This window comes from Podarcis vaucheri (genome assembly GCF_965113315.1).
Source record: "Podarcis vaucheri genome assembly, chromosome: 2".
Lineage (NCBI taxonomy): Eukaryota > Metazoa > Chordata > Lepidosauria > Squamata > Lacertidae > Podarcis > Podarcis vaucheri.
The window spans coordinates 24,841,457-24,865,462 of record NC_138760.1 but is presented as its reverse complement, the minus strand read 5'-3'; the positions used below and the strand labels follow the sequence as shown (position 1 = coordinate 24,865,462).

General features: G+C 48.3%; 2 protein-coding genes across 2 annotated transcripts in view; one reads left to right on the top strand and one right to left on the bottom strand.

Annotated features, from left to right (window-relative positions):
- KCNH3 (potassium voltage-gated channel subfamily H member 3) overlaps window positions 1-1,321 on the top strand; it is a 67,474-nt gene extending 66,153 nt beyond the window's left edge. Inside the window, exon 15 of the mRNA XM_082212417.1 lies at window positions 423-1,321. Coding sequence (XP_082068543.1) covers window positions 423-1,025 — 603 coding nt within the window. The 3' untranslated portion in view covers window positions 1,026-1,321. The remainder of the gene's footprint in view (window positions 1-422) is intronic.
- A 1,954-nt stretch (window positions 1,322-3,275) lies between these two features.
- On the bottom strand, window positions 3,276-22,542 carry MCRS1 (microspherule protein 1). The gene is made up of 14 exons (XM_082212682.1): window positions 22,397-22,542; window positions 19,860-19,989; window positions 16,810-16,948; window positions 15,318-15,476; window positions 13,785-13,894; window positions 12,826-12,934; window positions 11,201-11,339; window positions 11,031-11,106; window positions 8,918-8,946; window positions 8,152-8,244; window positions 7,033-7,115; window positions 5,813-5,900; window positions 4,354-4,481; window positions 3,276-3,772 (listed from the first exon to the last, which is right to left on the bottom strand). Exons 2-14 carry the CDS (start codon window positions 19,967-19,969, stop codon window positions 3,686-3,688), a joined length of 1,350 nt encoding a protein of 449 aa, XP_082068808.1. The 5' UTR covers window positions 19,970-19,989; window positions 22,397-22,542; the 3' UTR covers window positions 3,276-3,685.
- Between the last annotated feature and the right edge of the window lie 1,464 nt (window positions 22,543-24,006).

The window sequence follows — 24,006 nt, the reverse complement described above, 5'->3', positions numbered from 1 at the left end:
TCAGGAGTTAGGAAACTCTGCACCCGCTAGGAGAGGTATGGGCACTGGAGAGATATGGGCGCTTCCTCCCTAAGGTGGGGAGGAAGAAGCAGCCAAGATACACCAATATATCACAATGTCTGGAATGTATCACAGCATTTAGCTGCTGATGTATCACAATGTTGAAAACCAGATACAGTCATACCCTGGCTTCCGAACACAGCGAACCCGGACGTGAGTGTTCCGGTTTGCGAATGTTCTTTGGAACCCGAATGTCTGACGGGGCTTCCGATTGGCTGCAGGAGCTTCCGTTCGACTTCCGAGGTACGACTGTATGGCCCAAGCCCTACCCCACTTCCAGGTTGCTATTGCGCCCAAGAGAAGAGTATAAGCAAACAGAGGCTGCTAATACTCACCCAGTTTCTCCTTGTCTCGCTTCCCAGGTGGCCGAGCTCTCTGGGCAGGTTCAGCAAATGCGCGAAGGTCTGCACTCCCTTCGCCAGGCCGTGCAACTCTTCCTTCTCTCCCAGACGCCGACGCACTCGCGGGCCGACCCTTCCGCCTACATGCCCTTTCCTCATGCAGATGCTACTCCTGCCACGCCTCTGCTAAGTCCGCTCCGAGTAGACACAGGACTCCCGCCTGCCTTCTGCCCCCACAGCGTCCCACCCGCCCCCTGTCCCAACGGTGCCTGTGGCAGGGTACAGTGGATGTGGGCACCGCCGGCCGGACAGAGCTCGCCCTGGCCCGGCATGTACTGGGCACGGGGGCCAGGCAAGGACTCCGAGACGGTGCCCATTTCGCCGGCGGGGCACGGATCCAAGGACCAGGGAAGCAACGCACAGCTGCCAAGCCAGCTCCAAAGAGAGAGCTCCCTTTCCCGAGCTTGCTCCCCCACAGACCCTACGGGCCTCACGGAAACCAAAACTTCCAGGACTCAAGCCTGCGATTCCTCAAGCCTTGAGATGGTGCTGATTGGTACTGGGGATGATGGGTCTGTGTGCGGCGCCCCCTGCTGGCCGGAGGAGGAAGGCACAGGCCTGTGAGTCTGCTTTTGGAAACATTGGGGGGGGGGAATGTCTTGCAATACTGGGTGCTAACTTGCTTGGGGGGGGGGGAGAGGAGCCGAAAAGCCCCCATATGGCATTTCAAGAGAGGGCTGCAGCAGCTGTCAACACAGGGACGGGAAGAAAGAACTGGAACGCAAGCTTATGAATACTCTGCAGCAGGCTGGAGCAAAAGCAAGACCCAGAAGCTGGACCTATCCTGCCTGGATCGGGAAAATACATCCATTTCAAACTCAGATGCTTGAAATATGCAACTCTATATATATGTGTGTGTGTATGTACAAATACACATGTTATATGTGTATGTACACAGCCACCCCAGTTTTAGCTTCTCTTCTTTCTTCTGGCACTTTTGATTGTTAGCCATGGGATGGTGGGGGAGATAAGGCTGTGAATCCCACTGTGCATGCTGTTCCTCTGGTGGGAGGGCAGAGGACTTTCCTAGCCATCTGCAGCACTCGGGCTGGGCTAAAGCGGGCACTCGTTTTATAAAATAAAAGTACGTTTTGGACTCTGACCTCATGGTTTACTAGCTAATTACTCTAGCTTGGGGTTTATTGTCCTCAACACCAAGGGAGGGGTGAATGGGGGGTGATAAAGTGAACAAGTGGCATGTTAACTAGGCCTGGCCGATGTATTGATACATCACCCAGGGGCAGAGCGCAACGGCAGCTTCACCCAGCAGTATATTGTGGGTGAAACCAACGCCGCTCCCGTGTCTCTCTGCCACCATTGCTGCTTTCAACATCAGGCCACTGGTAGCAGCAGCAGTTCCACCAGCGATATACTGCAATCCGCCCAGAGTGGCTTGGGAAACCGAGTCAGGTGGGTGGGGTATACAGTTGTACCTTGGATCCCGAACGCCTTGCTATTTGGACGATTTGGCTCCCAAACGCCGCAAACCTGGAAGTGAGTGTTCTGGTTTGCGAACGTTCCTTGGAATCCGAACGCCTGACAGGGCTTCCGATTGGCTGCAGGAGCTTCCAACAGCCAATCAGAAGCCGCCCTGACTTCTGGAACGGATTCCATTCGACTCCCAAGGTACGACTGTAATAAAATAATGAATACTGTCGGGTCAAGCTGCCATTGTGCTCTGCCCATCATACCACAAGAGGAGGAGCTGGCTGCGTCGCTAAGGCCGATACAGCTTGTTCCTCCCTTGTCGTCTTTGAACTGCTCCACAGAGGCATAGGAAGCCACATGCTCCTCAGTGGAGCAGTTTAAAGAACCCCCCCCCCCCAACATACGAGCCAGAGTGGGGGCTGCATTAAACTGTTCCCACTCCCCAGCTGAGTGAGCCACGATGCATTCTTTGCACACGAGCCAGAGAGGCATCGGGGCTCACTCAGCTGAGGGCAGGAGCCTTTGCACCCCACAGCTGAGCAGCTCCAGCAAGAAACCTGGATCAGGCAGCCTGTTCACTCAGCCTGTTGGGGAGAAAAACTCTCTCTGCCCCTAGCATTGGGAGCAATCTTCATCATTCCTGGTACCAGGGTGAAACTGCCTCATTGCAGTGTTATCACCAGATTGCAGTGCTGAAAACCTGAACACCGCCCAGGTCTAATATTAAACCCTCATAGTTCAAAAGACATTCACACCATAAACCAACTCTTCTACAATACTGAAAGAACCACATCTTACACACATCAAGAGGAGCCCCTGATTCTGTCTACAGAAGCTACACAGAATAACAAAACATAATTAGCACAACTGATACCTAAAGAATGTTTGCCAAAAGATTGGCAGCATCAGAGAATACAACTCTGGGTTTCCTCTCATGACCAAAGCCAACTCTAAACACCACACTGGAAACTTCAGTAAAAGCAGCAGGTGGCAAAATTATAGCCTGCATTATAAACACTAGGCGTGATCTGATTTCGCCACTGCTTTTTAAACAGAAATCATTCTTGACAATTGTCACAGTACCCTTCAGAATCTTATGTGACCAAACATAGTTAGGCAAACCAGCTATTCCACTCTTCCTTTAATAACTTTGTGAAAATTAAACTCTAGACTACGCTGCAGAGAGAGACAGGCAAGGCAAAACATGAATCACTACTGCTGCAGAATAATGTAAAGAGAGCATAGTATCAACTGACAGACCTCAATCATTGCATGACTGCTTCAAAACATGTTCCTCCCTCCACCCCAAATGTGAGAATCTATTTGGCAAGAGCTGAAAAGATGGTTGTGTACAAAGAAGCAGGCCACCAGCACAACACAGAGTAGTGAGATTTGCAACTATTTATTAGCTTGTTTTGACACTTACTCCCCGGCCCTTAATCCTCCATGGTGGTTTTCGTCACTCCGTCCCAAAGTATCCAGCGCAACAGCCGCACAACCCTCACCAGCAAATGCCCCACACTGCCAAGAACACCCAAACAAGGTGCTGGTCTAAGGCCTGGCTCATACCTTTCTTTTACATAGATCCGCTGACTGATGAAGCAGAGCTCGTCCTCCTCCTCAGCCGCAAAGGAAAAGGCCCCCAAGAAGTTTCAGTCCTAGCCTAAGGCAGGGCAGGCTCTATATAGCTGCATCTTCATCATTAAGCATGGTGGTCCCTGCTGGCAAAAAGAGTCCGGGGCAGGGGGTGGGCAGCCACACACAGGTCCAGTGGAGCCTTGGGCTTGATCCAAGCCTCAGGGCTGGGCAATTTTGGCAGCCTCTGCCTTAATAAGCGCAATCAGGTCTTGGTTGATGAGGAAGACAAAGCGCAAGCTTGCGATCTAGGGAGAAAGAGAAAGGCTGTCAGTCTGGGTGGGGTGGGGTGGGGCGGAAGGGAAGAAGTGAAAGCGCTGCATCTTTTACAGCAGAGCTTTCAAAACTTGTCGTGTTGGTGATACACTTTTTAGACGTGCATCATTTCACGACACAAGGAATTCAGTTTTTCTAGCAGCCGACACGCTAATGTGCCACAACACACACTTTGGAAAGCTGTGTTTTATAGCCTAGCCCACCTCACTGAGAGGCCAAATTGGCTGCTGCAAGAAACGATGTCTTCCCAAACCGGAGGCTCTCTGGACAGGTAATAAACCAACCTCAAGGAAGTTGTCTACCTTCCAGCTAGCACCAGGCTCTTGGCGGACAGCAGCTGAAGAAACTACACCCCAGCACTTTTTATTTATTATGTTTGCTGGTTCTGTGCAGAATCAAAATTCACAACAGGCAAGGGAGTCTAGCATCCCATGGATTTAGGGCCGGGCTCAGCTGCTCTGGATACTGGCACCATCTTGTTATGGAACCATCAACCAAGAAGACTGTGAAACCTTCCACCACAAAGCAGCCCTGCCCACCTCCAACAGCTCACCTCCACCACTGAGTTGTTGCTGAGCTTCCATTTGCTGCCACAAAGCACCGGGCGCCCATCCACATAAATGGGCCGCCGGCCTTCGTTTGCCAGGAAAAAGTCGCCATTGTTCTTCAGTTTGATGACACCTGTGTGTGCGCATGGAGAGATGAGAAGTTAGACTTTCCAAGCAGAAGGAAGAAAACTGGCCACAACTGCTTGCAGAGAATGCCTCGTAAGTCGAGGGTAATTGAAACGGTGTGTTTTGTAGCAGGTTAGAGACCCTGAATCTGCAATATCCTTATTGGAAATTTTGGCTCTCAAAAGTGCGCAGCTCAGGTCAATTTTTCCAAGGCTATTTTAAAATGTGCAAACTGGGAAATGTCACTGAATTTGGACTTTCCTAATTGTGCCTTTTTAAACACAAATATTATATTAATTATATTATATTATATTATATTATATTATATTATATTATATTATATTATATTATATTATATTATATTATATTAATTATATTATATTATTATTATTCACTTTGTGTTGCAGCCTCAAGGGCCAGCAATTTAATCTCAGGCAGATCCAACCCCCTTCTACCTGATCATTTGCATTTACAAGTTGTTTGCTAGAATAATAATTTATACCCCACCCATCTGGCTGGGTTTCCCCAGCCACTCTGTGTGGCTCCCAACAGAATATTAAAAACACAAGAAAACATCAAACATTAAAAACTTCCCTAAACAGGGATGCCTTCAGGTGTCTTCTATAAGTCGGATACAGTGGACACTTGGGTTGTGAACGTGATCTGTGCGGGAGGCACGTTCGCAACCCGCAGCGCCGCGTCTGCGCACATGCGAGTTGCCATTTGGTGTTTTTGCGCATGCGCCGAAACCCGGAAGTAACCCGTTCGGTGCAGTGCGCAACCCGAAAACGCGCAACCTGGAGCATCTGTAACCTAAGGTATGACTGTAGTTGTTTACTTCCTTGACATCTGATGGGAGGGCATTCCACAGGGTGGGCGGCACTACCGAGCAGGCCCTCTGCCTGGTTCCATGCAACCTCACATCTTGCAGTGAGGGAACCGCCAGAAGGCCCTCGGAGCTAGACCTCAGTGCCCAGGCTGAACGATGGGGGTGGAGACGCTCCTTCAGGTATAGTTAAAAATTCTACAGATTTCCATCTAATGTCTTGGAAGTCCTCATGTGGCCTTCAGTTACCAATTCCTGATTTAGGGCAAGGAACAGCAACTGCCTCACCTGCAATTTCTGACACAGCAAAAAGCCCAAAGGCACCTTGATATCACATGGCATTCACATCAGGAACCACGGAGAGAAATTAAACAAGGAGGCGTAACTTATCAGCCATACGCAGGCATTCAAAGGGCTGCCTTCCCTTTCCATCCTACCACAGTTTCACACCCCTTGTCCTACAAAGTCCTTCTCCCCGAGCAACTCAAAGGCAGTAACCCAATCTCAAGCACCTTGCTTGCGGGATATTTTCCAGGCTGGCCCCTCGAGCGCTAGATCCACATCAATCTGATTGTCTTTGGTGGCTCTGCCAAGTGTGATCTGGAAGAGGAAACAAACAGAAATGTTCACCGTGTGTCAAGGGGACCAGCATTTTGCTCCAAGGAAATTGCAATCCACAGCCATCAAAATTAATTAGCCAAATCAACACGGCTATGGCAATCGTTCCATCAGCGCAAGCATTTTACCTTCCTTGCCAAACAGATCAACCCCCCTCTCTCCTCCCTTTGCGTGCTGTTATGGGGGTTCTCCTGACCCCCTCAGAACCAATTTAGGGGTGAGCAGTGGAAGCCCCATTGAGCTAGCCGAAGTTCCTGTGTGGGCTTCATTAACTGATTCTGGCTCACTGCGTTTTCCAGCTGAATTTGCGCATTGCATTCTGACATGGATATTGAAGCTGCTGTTAGCAAAAGCCTGAAATCTCTTGGGAGGCTGATTCCAGATTCCACATTTCAGATAAAGTTGCACCATAGCAGAAGAGGAAAATGGAGCTCCTTAGAAGCAGAATCATACTGAAGATACTTACTTGTGAAAAGGAGTTCTCCAACTCTTGAATGTAAATACACACACAAACACCCCTACAACTGTTATTTTTGGCTTAGAAATATAGTTGAGAATTCTGTAGAGGCTACAAATTTATATATATTGGTAAAAGGTAAAGGACCCCTGGACGGTTAAGTCCAGACAAAGGTGACTATGGGGTTGTGGCGCTCATCTCATTTTCAGGCCGAGGGAGCCAGCGTTTGTCCACAGACAGCTTTCCAGGTCATGTGGCCAGCATGACTAAACTGCTTCTGGCGCAACGTAAAACCGTGACACAAACCAGAGCGCACAGAAACACCATTTACCTTCCCACCGCAGCGGTACCTATTTATCTACTTGCGCTGGCGTGCTTTCAAACTGCTAAGTTGGCAGACAGAGCAATAGGAGCTCACTCTGTCGCAGGGATTCGAACCCCCAACCTTCCGATCGGCAAGCCCAAGAGGCTCGGTGGTTTAGACCACAGTGCCACGCACCCACGTTTTAAAATAAGTGTCAGACACTGATGTTCTGTTCTGTTAATGTTGGCTCTGTTACTGACAGAACTATATGCAACTTGCTCTCTCTGATGCAATCCTACCTTGAAAAAGCTCTGCACTGTCTCAATCTAAGCCAAACGACAGACTGGACTCACCTCCCGGGAGCGCATGAGATAACGCACCATTCTTCCACGCAGCACAGCCAATGTTTGGTTATCAAAATCAGGGGAACTCATTCCTGGGAGAAAGAAAAAGAAGGATTAGACAGACATGGCCATTTGAAGGCCATGGTAACCAAAGCATACTGGGCAAGGAAAGGTGGGTTGTGTCTCCAGGACTCTTACTCAGTTGCTCTCACCAAAGGAGCCCTTTATTTAATAGTACTAGTAGTTATTGTTGTTATTGTTGTTGTTTATTTGCCAGCCACTCTGGACAGCTTCCAACAAAATATGAAATATCAAACACTAAAAAAACCTCCCTGTACAGGGCTGCTTTCAGACGTCTTCTAAAAGTCAGATAGAAGTTGATTTCCTTGACATCTGATGGGAGGGCGTTCCATGTTTATTCAATGAAAATTTATATATTACTGAATAAAAAAATCAACCTCTATGAAGTATTCACTCAAAAACAGCAGTAACAGCAGACTTTAAAAACAGTAAAAGGTAAAGGTAAAGAGACCCCTGACCATTGGGTCCAGTCATGGCCAACTCTGGGGTTGCAGCACTCATCTCGCTTTACTGGCCGAAGGAGCCAGCGTGACTAAGCCGCTTCTGGTGAACCAGAGCAGCGCACGGAAATGCCATTTACCTTCCCGCCGGAGCGGTACCTATTTATCTACTTGCACTTTGACGTGCTTTTGAACTGCTAGGTTGGAAGGAGCAGGGACCGAGCAACGGGAGCTAACCCCGTCGTGGGGATTCGAACTTCTGATCGGCAAGCCCAAGAGGCTCAGTGGTTTAACCCCCAGTCCCTTTAAAAACAGTAGGCAATATTATTATTATTATAGAATACAACATTGTAAACTGTGTTGAGGTTTCTTAGAGTAAAGCAGTATATAAATAAAACTATGAAAATGGAGGCAAAAAAGCTTTAACAAAAACAAATGCACATAGGAACATGAAGCTGCTCTTAGCAGACGTCTTAGCAGACGTCAAAAGCAATAAACAAACGCGCTTGCCTAATGTTAGCTGGAAGTCCCAGGGGAACAAGTGCTGCAACACTAGGAGATGGGTTTCTCGCCCGCGAGAAGAGACATGGTGTGCCTCTTCTCTCACCTGTTATGCTGTCCACCAGCACCTGCCACTTGTGGAGCTCTTGCTCCAGTTGCCGGATTTCACGCTTCTGTCTCCGGTCTGCCACTGTCAGTTCTGCGTGGAGAAAGGCCACAAGCATGAGGAACAGATTTTTGAAAGGAAAACAAAAGGAAGGTAACTTCAAATAAATAATCATGAAAAACCAGGAGAGAGAAAGAGAGAGAAGTGGTCTTGGGGCTGGATAAATTATTCCACTGCAGGTAAAGCTCGCTTCCGTCTAGGGTTGGACCTACATTGTTCTTCTAAACGTTTTCAGATTTAACATTCTATAATGCTTAATGCAGTTTCCCTTTGCTGGTGGCTCGCTGCTCTGCAGCGCCCTCTGGCGTTTTTAACACATTTTTACCGTTATAAACCACAAGTGTAGATCCAGCCTGCAACCATTAAGGCAAGACTGAGGAGGCGGGGCGAGGAGAAAGCTTAGCTCCTCTCTCTGCAAGCACCCAATCCATGTTGAGAGAGCTGGCCTCCACAATGAAGGGGCGGTTTCCTTACATATAGAATATGTGAGGCTCAGTCCTGCTACCTGCCCATAGCTGCCCAACAGGGATTCTAACCCATTTTAAAAGTGATTCCGAATTTACAGATCGGAGTTTTTTTCAGTTTCCTCCAAGAGCTGGCTCACAGGGATACACCATCCAGAGTCACAGAGAGTTTTATGGAGACGGAGTCATTTGAAGAGCGTTATTTTTGCTCCACCTCTTGAAACAAACAGCACACAACTCACCATGCTCCAACACCTCGTCTCGGACATCCCTAAAGAAGAGAGGAGGGAGGGAGAGGGAGAGAGATGTTAGATCTTGAATTGTTAACTGATCACTCAACTCCAGTGCCTGGGCCACAGATAAAATATATATATATTCTCAAAAAACACTAGCCTGTGTTGGCTGGATTAGGGCTCTACCATGTGCATGTTGAGAGAAGCACAGTACAGTGGTGCCTCGCAAGACGAAAATAATTCGTTCCGCGAGTCTTTTCGTCTTGCGATGTTTTTCGTCTTGCGAAGCACGGTCCGTCGCAACTACGCCTCTTCAAGCGGCTTTTTAAAAAAAGCGCAAGACGTTTTCATCTTACGAAGCAAGCCCATAGGGAAATTCGTCTGGTGAAGCAACGCAAAACCGAAAAACCCTTTCGTCTAGCGAGTTTTTCGTCTTGCGAGGCATTCGTCTTGCGGGGCACCACTGTAATGCTAAAAACTGCAGCACAGCAGGAGCCAGACTGCTAGATGAAAAATGAGGAGAAACAAAACTCACCATGGACTCCACTCATTAACTAGTATTACCCTAGGTCTGAAAGGCCCCACATCTGCTCTCTCAAACAGGTGGCCTCAGGCATTAAGTCACACTGTGTCCTCATCTGGACAATGACAGCAGCAGCGACTTGTCTCGGATTTTAAGCTTTAAGGATGATGTGTGCCAACTGGGCACCGTATTATATGTTATGCTGCCCCCTAGTCTCCCTATCTAGAAATGCTTTGGTTTTCCCAGTGTTGATCTGATCAAGCCTTAGGATCAGTTAGAATGCATCAATTAATTGCTCCCACATTGAACATCTACCTAATCCGGTTTAGACCAACTTGTTTAGGGGGAAAACCCCTCTCTATGGCCGCCTTCTTGGTCACTTTGTGTTGCAGCCTCAAGGGCCGGCAATTTAACCTCAGGTAGATCCAACCACCTCCTATCTGATCATCTGCATTTACAAGTTGTTTGCTATAATAATAATTTTTAATTTATACCCTGCCCATCTGGCTGGGTTTCCCCAGCCACTCTGGGCGGCGTCCAACAGAATATTAAAAACACAATAAAACATCACACATTAAAAACTTCCTGATACAGGACTACCTTCAGATGTCTTCTAAAATTCAAAATATATTTTTTAAAAATTGTCCAGTAGCACCTTAGAGACCAACTAACTTTGTTCTGGGTATAAGCTTTCATGTGCATGCACACTTCTTCAGATTCAGATTCTAAAAGTCAGATAGTTGTTTATTTCCTTGCCATCTGAAAGAAGGGCGTTCCACAGGGAGGGTGCCACTACTGAGAAGGCCCTCTGCCTGGTTCCCTGTAACCTCACTTCTCACAGTGAGGGAACCACCAGAAGGCCCTCGGTGCTGGACCTCAGTGTCCGGGCTGAACGATGGGGGTGGAGACGCTCCTTCAGGTATACTGGGCCGAGGCCGTTTAGGGCTTTAAAGGTCAACACCAACACTTTGAATTGTGCTCGGAAATGTACTGGGAGCCAATGTAGGTCTTTCAGGACCGGTGTTATATGGTCTCAGTGGCTGCTCCCAGTCACCAGTCTAGCTGCCGCTATTCAAATTGCATTCACGTTGTAAATAAAAAAATGAAGATAGATTCCTATTCAAGCGTGGACTGGATGTGAGTTTAACTAACCCTTAGGCTAACATATGTCCAGGCTGGAACCTAAGGTTCTCCAGCCACTAAGCCAGACAAGCGTAGGCCAGGAATACTGATGGCAGAGCGTTTCTAATGAACAGAGGGAACGCAACTGGCCTTAGCCGCACCCCTTTCACATAATAATAATAATAATAATAATAATAATAATAATAATATGTTATTTATACCCCGCCCATCTGGCTGAGTTTCCCCAGCCACTCTGGGCGGCTTCCAATCAAGTATAAAAAACAATAGAGCATTAAATATTAAAAACTTCCCTAAACAGGGCTGCCTTCAGATGTCTTTTAAAAAGCAGATAGCTGCTTATTTCCTTCACATCTGAAGGGAGGGCGTTCCACATGGGAATACAGGAATACAGATGGCAGAGTGTTTCTAATGAACAGAGGGAATGCAGCTGGCCTTAGCCACATCCCTTTCACTTACTTTAGTTTGCTGTCATCTATCATGTCTTCGGCATCGGAGAAGTTGAGCACCTGGTCTCCTTTGGGCAGTGGCTGCACTGGAAGAGACCAGAGAGGGCAAAGGACGGTTCAGAATCGTGGCACAAGCCGCAGGTTCCAAACTTTACCTGGCAACAGATTAGCTGGCCATACCTGTTTGATCATCCAAGAGGTAGTACTGCTTCATGAGTTGCCAATGCGTCTGTAGGACCTTGGCAGTGCGGGAAGGGTAGAAAACCTCGGGGTGTTTGTGCAGGAGGTCCTGGAAGGTGTCCAGGGTGGGTTGGCTGGTCTAGGAATAAGAGAAAGGAGGCTCAAGCAGGAAGAAAAGAACCTCCGCCAAAGGCTGCTTTCTCACATTTATTTTCCACGAATAGAGACTTTAACTCTAGTTAAGCCCATCAAGTTAAAAGTCAACTGTCAAGAATACGCACAGCTTGCAGACTTAACATAGAGAACAAGAAGAACATACGTTTAGAGAAGATTGGAAAACGTTTATTGAATATATGGGAAATAACTGTGTACAGCTGAAAATGCTGGCAGCATTAAGATAAATTCAACAGTGTAAATAAGTTTTGATGGATGTAATAATGGAATCCTGAATGGTATAGTGTTTGTAAAATATGCAGGGATTTATGATATGTAAAATGAACCATAGAAAGAGAAGAAAGGAAGTCACTGATATTTTAAGGATGTAAAAATGAGTACTTTAAAATTGTAAAACAGAAAATCTAATAAAAATTAGGGGGGGGGGCGAAAGAACTGTCAAGTTTTCTAGAAAGACGAGAATGAAATTTACAGGCCGCAAACTTTGTGTAGCCATTCAATCATCTCAAAATTATACAAGGGAGGCCTTCAAGAAATTGTTGCTGCGTGGAATGTTTCTGTTTGGGCTTCCAGCTTAGCCAGTGAATGCCCTTTGAGAAACTCTGTTCCATTATCCTTCGTCCCTTGGTCTTTTTGCAGCATCCCCCACCCCAGTTACAGAGACAGGGCATTCTGCGCCCTCGTTTCTGGTTATCTCCCTCTCTTCAGGCTCATTTTTCTAATGATTATGACCATTTCTGCAAACCTTAGGGTTTCCCCCAAACCTGCTGACAACCCTCTTTCATGAGGAAGTGGTGTCATTTTGGGTACATAAAGACAACACTTAGAAATGGAGTGTGCTATTAGTATACAAGATATTACAATCTCTCTCACACACAAATATTTACACACATAAAGAAGAAAAGGTTTGTAAATGCCAGGGTGGCTGTTATATCAAGCAAGCCACTTGCTATACAGGGTACGGCAAAACTCTACCAAAAATCATCAGGGAGAAAAGGAGCTACTCTGAACCCTGCCTTCCTTTCCTCTAAGGCAGCCTTTCTCAACCTGTGGGTCCCCAGATGTTGCTGAACTACAACTCCCATCACCCCTAGCTAGCAAGGCCAGAGCTCAGGGATGATGGGAGTTGTAGTACAACAACATCTGGGGACCCACAAGTTGAGAACTGCTGCTCTAAAGCATGGGTAGGCAAACTAAGGTCCGGGGGCTGGATCCGGCCCAAACGCCTTCTCAATCCGGCCTGCGGACAGTCCAGTAGAATGTGTGATTTTAATTAAAATGCATCTCTGGGTTATTTGTGGGGCATAGGAATTCGTTCTTTCCTCCCCCCAAATATAGTCCAGCCCCCCACAAGGTCTGAGGGACAGTGGACCGGCCCCCTGCTGAATGTTTGCTGACCCCTGCTCTAAGGTAACCAGGGCTGCAGCTAAGTAGCCGTTCTTGATGCTTACCGATCCCACTTTGCTTAGCAGCTGCTCCTCTGCTTTGCTGAAGAGCACTTTACTCTGCATAGAGGCTATGGCTTCCGGATGCAGCTGCCGCATGGCCTGGCAAGACAGCCTGGTGGAGGAAGGGGAAAAGAGAATAAAAAGGGACCAGTCGCCCCACACCAAACAGCAACCAGTAGCATTCACCCAAGAAAATATAGAACTTAAAAAAGAAAAGGAAAACATAAACAGGGGTGTGTAGTTGGTTTTCTATCCTCACAAATGCCAAGATGGACCCATAGGGAGTCTCATTTGTGCAATCAAAACCCACTTTTATTAGGGGTAAACACTCTTCAAACTTCCAATAAGCCTCATAAATGCCTTAACCCCAGAAACACAAGCAAAATTGCCTTCTTAGGTGAGGTTTGGATATGCCAAAGAGGCAATTCACTTTCAGGCACTGAGGAAGCAGGGAACAAACGCTTCCCAGTGAAACCAGCTCTGCTCTCAGCAGCTGTTTGGAAACAAACAGTGCTGCGATTCCATCTTTCAGTGCCATCTCGTCAAGAAGCCTGACTTTATTTTTAAAGGGGACTAAATTGAGAATATCGCATCCTTCCTCCTACTCTGTAGGGCTGCAGAACGGAGAGGAAAGGACAGTAAAGGAACTTCCTTGCCCATACACAGAGGCTTCCATTCCAAAAACAAACTTCAAAGGCAAGTCCCACTCATTTCAAAAGAATTTACTTCCAAGTAAGAGCGTTTATGAAAACTTTCGGAGCTAGGAGAAAACCATGTTCCTCCACCGGTATAACGGATTGTCTTCCCTCCCATCACAAGCTGATCTAGTCCTGGATGGTCCATAGATGCCAGACAGAAAAGGAAGCACTTTGTTCTTGGGAGACAAGACACCCTTTTAATAGGATCAATCCCCGTACCTCCCACTCTCAGAAACATGACTCTGTGCAGAGGAGAAAACTTACTTGGAAATCACGGGGTCATACAGCAGAGCGTACCACCTCTCCTGGATCTCCCGCAGATTAAAGCGGCAGCTGAACTTCACTCCCAGGTGCACAGAGGTCAAGTCATTGGTCTTCGGAGAGGAAGAGAAAGAGAAATTACTCTTGGGAATACAGTGGACGCTTGGGTTGTGAACGTGATCCGTGCGGGAGGCATGTTCGCAACCTGCAGTGTTTGCAACCCGCGGGTTGTGATTTAGCGCTTCTGCGCATGCACAAAGCGCGATTTAGCGCTTCTGCACATGCGCCAAAACCCGGAAGTAACCGTTCCGGTACTTCTGGGTTTGGCACGGTAAGCAACCCGAAACGTCTGTAACCCGAGGTATGACTGTAATGGCTCTTCCTTGTATGTAACAGATGTCTGTGAAGCCTGACCATACGAATCACAGTCGCTCACACAGAGATGCCCAAATCTCCATGGACAACCATGCTCCAGCCTAGGGCAAGCAGACTATTTTGAAAAAGACAGAAAGGAACCCAAGGAACCCCATTGGCTTCAACTGCTTTGTGCTCAAACAGAACACACTGGACGACGAAGTAAGAGGGTTATTGTTCTTATTTTGTTTTTATGTATTGTGATCTTTTCTGTGAACCGCCCTGAGACCTCCAGGTATAGGGCAGCACAATACAAATACCTTTATTGGCATTACAAGTTAAGACATTTCAAATCACTAGGATAAATTTAAAATGGGCAGGGGTGAGGCTGTCGAGGGTTACAAGGCACTCGATTGTTCTGTTTCACCCTGTCTATTCCCTAGAGCAGTGATGGCCAAACTTGGCCCTCCATCTGTTTTTGGACTACAACTCCCATCATCCCTAGTTAACAGGACCAGGGGTCAGGGATGATGGGAATTGTAGTCCCAAAACAGCTGGAGGGCCGAGTTTGACCATGACTGCCCTAGAGGGATGAGTCATTAGGAACCCTTTTGGGTAAGATGGAGATTTAAAAGGGCAGTATATAAATTTAATTAATAAATAAAAAGGTAATTACTGAGCAATGTTGAAAATGCATGGAATTAGAACACATGAGAATATATATCAGCGGTTCTCAACCTGTGGGTCCCCAGATGTTGTTGGACTACAACTCCCATCATCCCTGAGCTCTGGCCTTGCTAGCTAGGGGTGATGGGAGTTGTAGTCCAACATCTGGGGACCCACAGGTTGAGAAAGGCTGATATATATATGAAGCTGCCTTATATGGTCCATCTAGCTCACGTACTGTCTACACAACCTGGCAGCAGCTCACCAGAAAATGTGGGAACGCAAGGCCCCAGGAACATACCCAGGCCAATATGGCAACAGAGAATGGGCTCAGGGCATTACATATGTCATTATTTTAACATCTGCACATGGAAGACTGCCTGGGAGCCTCACTTCAGTCACTACGAGTTTCTTGAAATCAAATACTGTTCCTGATCCACTGTGGATCTTGATTTTAAGAACGCCTGGCATCCCTAGATCTGCATCTATCTATATGTCTTAACCCTGTTCTGCTACCTGAAGCACAGCGTTGATCAGCAACAAATCATCAGTGGGTTTCCAGCGGCCCAAATCCTTGTTGACCTGCAAGGGCTGCTTGCTCTTCTTCATCCGCTTGGTGAGGCTGGGGTTTGGAGCTGGGCTTGGAGTGACAGGTGCAGAGACAGATTTGGACACCTGCGGAAGCAGAGGTTGGCATACAGACTACAACAGGCACAGCAACACAATGAAGCCAAAATGTAGCAGAGAGCCGTGGCCACTGACAAATTGCATCACAAGGTGGGGGGCACTCGCAAGAGCACTGGACAGCACTGAGATGAAAATGTTTGCAAGGATTTCAAAAGCATCAAATTTGAATAATGTGGCCACAGATCTGCTATGGTGGCTCTTAACGAGGGCGGTACCGTATTTTTCGCTCTATAGGGGAATGAAGGGGAAATGTGTGTGCGTCCTATGGAGCGAAGAAGCCATAGCCCCGTGACCCTCTCCCGGCTGGAGAGGTGGAGCGCGGCTATGGCAGGAGCCTCTTTAGCCACACACCACTTCTTTAGCTAAACAAGCCCCCCGAGACCCTCTCCCGGCTGGAGAGGTGACGGGCGGTTTTGGCAGGAGCCTCTATAGCCGCGCGTCACCTCTCCAGCTGGGAGAGCGCGCGCACGGCTAAAGCAGCCCCCCACGACCCTCTCCCGGCTGGAGAGGTGACGCGCGACTATGGCAGGAGCCTCTCTAGCTGCGTGTCACCTCTCCAGCCTGGAGAGTGCGCGGGGGGGGGGGGGCTATGGCAGGAGCCTCTCCGCTGCGCGCCACCTCTCCAGCCGGGAGAGCGAGCACGGGGCTAAAGAGGCTCCTGCCGTAGTCGCGCGTCACCTCTCCAGCTGGGAGAGGGTCGCGGGGGGCTGCTTTAGCCGCGCGCGCGCGCTCTCCCAGCTGGAGAGGTGGCGCGCGACTATGGCAGAAGTCTCTTTAGCCGCACACCACCCCTCCGGCAGGGAGAGCGCGCGTGCAGCTAAAGCAGCCCCCCGCGACCCTCTCCCAGCTGGAGAGGTGACGCGCGACTACGGCAGGAGCCTCTCCAGCAGCCTGGAGAGCACGCGGGGGGCTATGGCAGGAGCCTCTCCGCTGCGCCTCTCCGCTGCTCCCTGACCTGTTCTTTGGGGCTGGTGGTGGGCTTCCCCCTGCCAGCCCCAAAGAGCAGGTCGAAAGGAACCTGAAGCCTGGAGAGCGAGAGGGGTCAGTGCACACCCACCCCTCTCGCTCTCCAGGCTTCCAAGGTAGCCGCCTGAAGGCGACTGAACGCACCTTAAACGGCACCTTGTTTTAGAGGGGGAAAACAAGAGGGGGAAAATTCTCCCCCTCTCTGCGCAGCGCCTCCTGCCGCTTCGTTGAAGGGGTGCTGGGCAGAGAGGGGGAGAATTTTTTCCCCTTGTTTTCCCCCTTCTAAAACAAGGTGCGTCCTATTGTCCGGTGCGTCCTATAGAGCGAAAAATACGGTATATGTCACCCAACTCACCTTCTTCTTCTCACTGGAAGAGGGTTCACTGCCAGAGCAGCGCCCTGGCTCCACCCCACTGGGGCCCTTAGCACGGCTGGATGATTTGGCAAGGCTGCTCTCTACCAGTTCATCATCAAACTTCTTCCGCTTGATGAACCTAGAATGAGGAAATTCTGTATTATATTGCAGCAAGTTACCTCCACCAGTGGCCTCATCAGCACTGCTACAAACAATATGAATATGGGTTGTCAATGGAACTTCCTGAAGGCTGAAGTCCACAAAGGGATTCAGAATGACTGGGGGGTTTCCCCACTTAAAGGAATTTGTTTACAAGTCCAGTGAAGAGGAAGAAGAAGAACAGCAACAACAACATTTATATCCCGCCCATCTGGCTGGATTTCCCCAGCCACTCTGGGCGGCTTACAACATATATAAAAACCTAATCAAACATCAAATATAAAAAAGCAGAATATCTTATACAGACTATAAACCAATAAATCAGTAGGAACTAATAATACTAATTGTAATAGTAATAATAAGAATGCTAGTAATAATAATAAAGTTTACAGTTATACCCAAATTCAAATAGCCATCAACCCCATGTAAACATTTAACCAACCCCAACCCAACAAAAACAAAACATAGGAACAAAAATTAGAACTATTTAAAACGTTATAACACATTTTAGCCAAGAGTTGTTCCAGCAATGTCCCTCCGGCCTCCCAGGAGCCTTTTTTAGCTGTTCGAGGCGAGTCTGGGCCCCAGCTCCTAGGCCAGGTGGAAATGGGCCTTGCAGCACGGAGCAAAGAAATCAAACAAAAATGGTCAAAGCCTGGACCGTAAGGGGAAATGAATAAGGTGCCAGGTTACAACTCTGAATGGGGCATATTTGGTTCTGAACCCACCAGGACCACACTTGCAGTTACAGTGGACGCTCGGGTTGCGAACGTGATCCGTGCTGGATGCACGTTCGCAACCCGCAGTGTTGCGACTGCACACGCGTGGGTTGCGATTTGGTGCTGCTGCGCAAAGCGCGATTTAGTGCTTCTGCGCATGCGCAACCGCCGAAACCCGGAAGTCACCCATTCCAGTACTTCCGGGTTTCGGCAGTCTATAACCTGAAAAAACAGAACCTGAAGCGTCTGTAACCCAAGGTATGACTGTATTTATATGAGCCCTTTGCAAATAAGATAAATACAAAGGGGCTGCAGGCAGCACCGCTCCTCCTAGCTTCTCGTATGTTGAGGCATAACTTACAGAGTGGAGGACAGAATCTTTTCCACCTGTGGAAACTCCCTGTGTGATTTGGAAGTCAGGGTTCTAAACTGTCCACGACTAGAAAAGGCTCTCCACTTCAGAAGCCATCCCTCAACAGACACGGGGCCAGACTAGAAAACCTAACCAACAAACTGAAACTAACACGGGGACCAGCAAAAGAGGATCGCTTCACCCCTTTATCACATACACATCTCAACAAAACAACATAGCGCCCCCTATAGAATACAAATTGATATAGCTAACTTGACGCAACAACCCCCTCCTACACAAAGAAAACTCACTGCAAGCAACTAAATGCACCCAATCATGCTACGGGCTCTCCAAGCTCCCACGCTGCCAACAAAATCAAACAAACAGGTAAAAGAACCTATCATCACAATGCTGAGACAAAAAACTCTGCACATGCACTAAGCAAAAGCAAGAAAAATCTCATGTCCACTTCTTTCTCACCACCACCGCAACCTCACAATGTCTATAACAGCAGAGTCTCACACCAAACATAACTGACCTGTAGAAAGGACTCGATGAATTGAGAACAAAGACATTGTATGTACCCTTGTTAACTATGAAAATACTTTAATAAAAAGAACTATTTAAAAAAACCCACAGATACAGGGCCAGGAGAAGCTGCTTAACTTAAGGAATAGGGTAAAATGCACAGCTTCTTTAGAGCCATGTTGTCCCTTCATGTGAGTCGTATTGTAGGATTGTAGTCACATTGTTTCAGGTTCCTCCTCCTAATTAAAAGAGCTTTTAGGGTTTTATGCTGTGGCCCCACAGGTGAATTTCCCAGTTATCTTCAGAACAGTAGAAACCCCTAGGGGGAAAAGGAGCCAGACTATTTATCTACCCTTTAGCACCTGGATTTCAGGGGGGGGGGGGAACCATAGCCAACCCATAATGATCTCTATTCTATTCAGCTGCTCCAGTCTCCAAGCTCAGGCACCAGGTGTTCTCCTTTTCCCTAGCTCAGAGGTTTTCAACCTTTTTGAGTCCGTGGCTCCCTTGACCAACTGCATTCTTTCTGCGGCACCCCTGTGGGGCTCAGGAGCCCAGTTATGTCACCCCTTGCCTGCAGAGCTGCAGCCTCTCACCCTTTTTCAAACATGCCCCCTTGTGCAATGTGCCCTCAGCCGTCTCTCCTCTCCCCTCTCCTTGGAAGTCCTCTGGGTAGCTGCTGCTGCTGCTGTCCCTGATCTCTGACCCACCCACTCCGCCCCAAAGAGAGGTGCCTTCTCATGCTGCCCCATGGGCCTGGGAAGAGGATGCCACCAGCCTTAGCGGCCTGAGGGAGACTGGCCAAAGATGAATGTGAGGCCAGCACCTTACATTGGGAGGCAGCAATGGCAGCAGCGGGCACCGCCAGTCCTGTATGGTGGAAATACTCCCCTTTGGAGCTGGGCACTCAGCTCCCAGGCAGGCCTTGCATACTGTAAGCGCAAGGCCAGCATGCCTAGGCTCCCACTTGTCCGTCCATTCCCAACAGCAAGGACTGGCTGGCTGGGCTTCCTCGCCCACTTGCTTGCTTACTCTGTCCACCTCAGCTCCTGGCAACCAGCACCCCTTGGCCAGAGGCACCATTCGCCCAGGGAGCTAGTAGCCAGGGCTGCTGCAACAAACAGCCGTGCAAGCCTTTGGGAGGCAGAGACACGAGAGGGCATCAGAGGGAGGGAGGGATGGAGGGACAAAGGCCAATATTGCCCTGAATATCACTCAAGGCATCCCAAGGTGCCACGGAACACTGGTTGAAAACCACTGCCCAATGTTGCCTCCCCAACCCAGGATGGTACCTGGAAGAACTGCGCCGTTTTGGAATGGCACCCGACACTTGTGAGGAGCTCCTTTTTTGCCCTGCCAGGGACTCTTCGTCTTCAGAGCGGCTGGCTGTGCCCGACGCCATCAGTCTGGAATACAACACGTCTGCGACAGAAAAAAAGAAACAAAATCACTGGCTGCACTACTGCTCTGTTTTAATACCATGCTGGGCTAATTTTAACCATGCGGCGAATACTGGATGCTGCAGATGATAAGCAGTAAGGTCCCTAGGCACTCATTCACAGATTTGTCGATTGATTCACCCATAACCTGGCAGCCCCAGGCATTCAGAAATCAACGGAGTTTGGTTGTGCTCCACAAGAACCCTTTGTTTGTGTACAGTGGTACCTCGGGTTACAGACGCTTCAGGTTACAGACTCCGCTAACCCAGAAATAGTACCTTGGGTTAAGAACTTTGCTTCAGGATGAGAACAGAAATCGCGCGGCGGCAGCAGGAGGCCCCATTAGCTAAAGTGGTGCTTCAGGTTAAGAACAGTTTCAGGTTTAGAATGGACCTCCAGAACGAATTAAGTTCTTAACCAGAGGTACCACTTTATTCCTAAATACATTTACCTGGAAATGTAGCACCCGAGAAACCTGCTTCTAAGGAAATGTCCTCAGTCACTCTTTTTATTATTAGACAGAGAACACCTTCCATGGAAATGGCTTCCACAAATCTATTGTCACAATGTTAACACAGTACTAACATTTGGGGCGATCCAAGGAAGCTGAATGCTGGAACATTCAGGATACACAAAAGGATGATTATTCAACATGCTCTACATGGGGCTGCCTTTGAAGGGACATGGGTGGCGCTGTGGGTTAAAACACAGAGCCTAGGACGTGCCGATCAGAAGGTCGGCGGTTCGAATCCCCGCGACGGGGTGAGCTCCCATTGCTCGGTCCCTGCAAGTAGATAAATAGGTACTGCTCCGGAGGGAAGGTAAACGGCGTTTCCGTGTGCTGCTCTGGTTTGCCAGAAGCAGCTTTGTCATGCTGGCCACATGACCCGGAAGCTGTACGCCGGCTCCGCCGGCCAATAAAGCGAGATGAACGCCGCAACCCCAGAGTCGGTCACGACTGGACCTAATGGTCAGGGGTCCCTTTACCTTTACCTATGTGGGGCTCCCTTGAAGACAACTTGGAAGCTTCAACTGGTGCAAAATCCAGCAGCCACATAGCTAAGAGCAAAGGCCGTGGGGATGAGCAGTCGTCTCCCAGCACCACCTTCTAGAATTCTAAAAACAGGCTGGCCGTTGGGGCAAACCAGAGGTTGAGACTAGGGAGGCCTTTGGTCTGATCCAGCAGGGCTTTTTTTTCGATGTGGCTTTTCACATCATCCCCTGCCTGACCCCTTTAACTGGGAACTGAGCCTGCAACTGAACTAGCACCAGAGAACTAGTTTCAGTCCAGGTCGTCTGGAGCTGCACAGCAACCACCCACTCTTTGCCCCCCAAAAGGGTATATCTGCAGTGACTGGTAGTTGCTACACATTCACTCAGTTTACGGCATGCCCAAACATTTATAGAGCTGCCATACGTCCGGAATTTCCCAGGCATAGACAGTCGTCGGAAACTGTGTCCAGGCGGAAACCACTGAAATCTCCCGGAAAATCCAGACAAATGGCAGCTCATGCCAGAAATGTAAATTTTGAAGAATTCCATTTTTTAAAAAAGCACTCAACAACTTTCCCGTCTGGGTTTTCACTTTTTGAAATATGGCAACCGTATTTTTAAGTTTTAACAGGGTTGTGTTGCTTACAGCTGGGACAGCTGAGCCAGGGCTCTTAAACCCAGGGTTGTGGGTTCAAATCCCACATTGGGCAAAAGATTCCTGCATTGCAGGAGGTTGAACTAGATCAGTGTTTTTCAACCACTGTTCCGCGGCACACTAGTGGTGTGCCTCGTGATTTTTTTCATGAAATAAGTGTGCCTTTGCCCAAAAAAGGTTGAAAAACACTGGACTAGATGACCCGTGTGGTCCCTTCCAACTCTTATTCTGTGGTGAAGCAGCTAGTGTGACAAATTTGCGCCAGGGAGACAAAAATTCAGAGCTCCACTCAAGGGCATGGACAGTTAATTAAATCAGTATGGGGTTGCCGTATTTCAAAAAGTGAAAATCCAGACACAAAAGTTGTTGAGCTTTACAAAATCTCGAAGAACTTGGACGTTTCTGAGCGATTCGGGGGGGGGGGGGGTGTGCGTCCGGGAAATTCCGGACGTATGGCACCGCGGGTTCTAATCGGCGGGAGCGCGGGCAGAAGCTACTCAATCTGCGCAGGCTTGCAGGGGTTTCGCCCTGAATCTCGCTCAAACCCGACACGAGGGGAGAAACGCAGGCGTCGCGCGCCTGCGCAGCGCCGCCGCCCTCCCTCCTCGCCCGCTGTCGCGCATGCGCTTTCCACCCTCAGCACTGCCGTTTTCGCCCTTAACCGACTGTGGGAAATGTTTCCCCCGCTTAACGGTGGTCCACCTCCGAGGTTTTAGAAAAAGTTGCCCCGAAAATGCCTCACCATTCCCGAAAGTTACGACGGCTCCTGCCTCTCTCCGACGTCCATCTCGGAGACGCGAAAGAAAGCTGAATCACTTCCGGGGGGGAAAAGGAAGGAGTCCACGAAGCCACTTCCGGTTTGTCATAGAGAAGCCCAAGCGAAGCCGAGACGGCCATCTTTGTTAAAGGTACAACAGTTGTTTGGGGTACCCCAAAACCGCGTAAACAGCATTTCCATGGCAATGTGCCGCGAACATATTAATTTTTTATTATTATTATTATTATTATTATTATTATTATTATTATTATTATTATTATTATTATTATTTTATACACACACACACTTTTATATTTTCTGTTTTACAATTTAAAGTACTCATTTTTACATCCTTAAGATATCAATGACTTCCCTTCTTCTCTTGCCTTTTTTAAATTACTGATTTTGTAATTAATTTATTTGCATGCCGGCTGCTAGGCATGTTGGTTTTGATTCTCAATAAATTGGAACAAACGAAAAGAGGTGCTTACTAGCCTGTGGAATTCACTGCCATATGAAAGGCTGAATGGCTTAAAAAGGGGTTTAGGCAAATTCATAAACGTATCAATGGCTGTTATGCATGATGAATAATAGAACCTTCGTGTTTAGAGGCAGTTTAGAATTGTGAATGGCAGTTCCTGAGGAGCAACAGCAGGAGAAGAGGGTTGCCTTCATGTGCTGCTTGGGGGCTTCTCGGAAATACCTGATTGGCGCTGTGGGACACAGGGTGTTGGACTAGATTTGGTCATCTGAGTTTGTGAATGGAAATTGGTCTTTGGGCTCCAAGCTATGTAGTGCCCAAGTTCTTCTTTACTGTGCAGTCCTAAACTTAGTGGGTTACTGCTAAGTAGACATATATAGGATCGCGCTGTAGGGTTGCGCTGTTAATCCTGGCAACGGTCAGGCCAGGGCACACATAACATTAAGCCAAAACATGGCTTAGTGCAAAAGCACAAGCTTGCAGCTTCCCAGGAAGAACATCGTGGTGGCTTTTTCTGCTTGTCCAACCCTGCTAATGTGCTGCTCTGAGCTAAGCTACGGTTTGGCTTAGCATGTTGTTTGAACCTCTGGGTAGAATCTAGACACATATAAAAACTGTTCTGAATATGCTTTGCTTTAAAGAGTTTTGAAAAATGCATTGTGTTCTCCATAAGGCTCACCATTGCCATCTGGCAATATTGTATATTGCACTTAAAACACACTTAAAATGTTTTACAGTCATACCTCGAGTTGAATGTGCTTCGGGTTGAGGGTGTTCGAGTTGCGCTCCACGGCAACCCGGAAGTAACAGAGTGTGTTACTTTCGGGTTTCGCTGCTCGCGCATGCGCAGATGGTAAAAAAGAGCGTCACACGCATGCGCGGAAGCGGCAAAACGCGACCCACGCACGCACCGTCGCGTCTTGCATTCCAGAACAGATCCTGTTCGCATCCCGAGGTACCACTGTATTTGTGGCTTTACAGGCATACTTTGGATCCCAAATGCCTTGCAAGTCGAAAGTTCTGGCTCCTGAACGCCGCAAACCCGGAAATTAGTGTTCCGGTTTGCAAATGTTCTTTGGAACCCGAACATCCAACGCAACTTACAAAGCTTCCA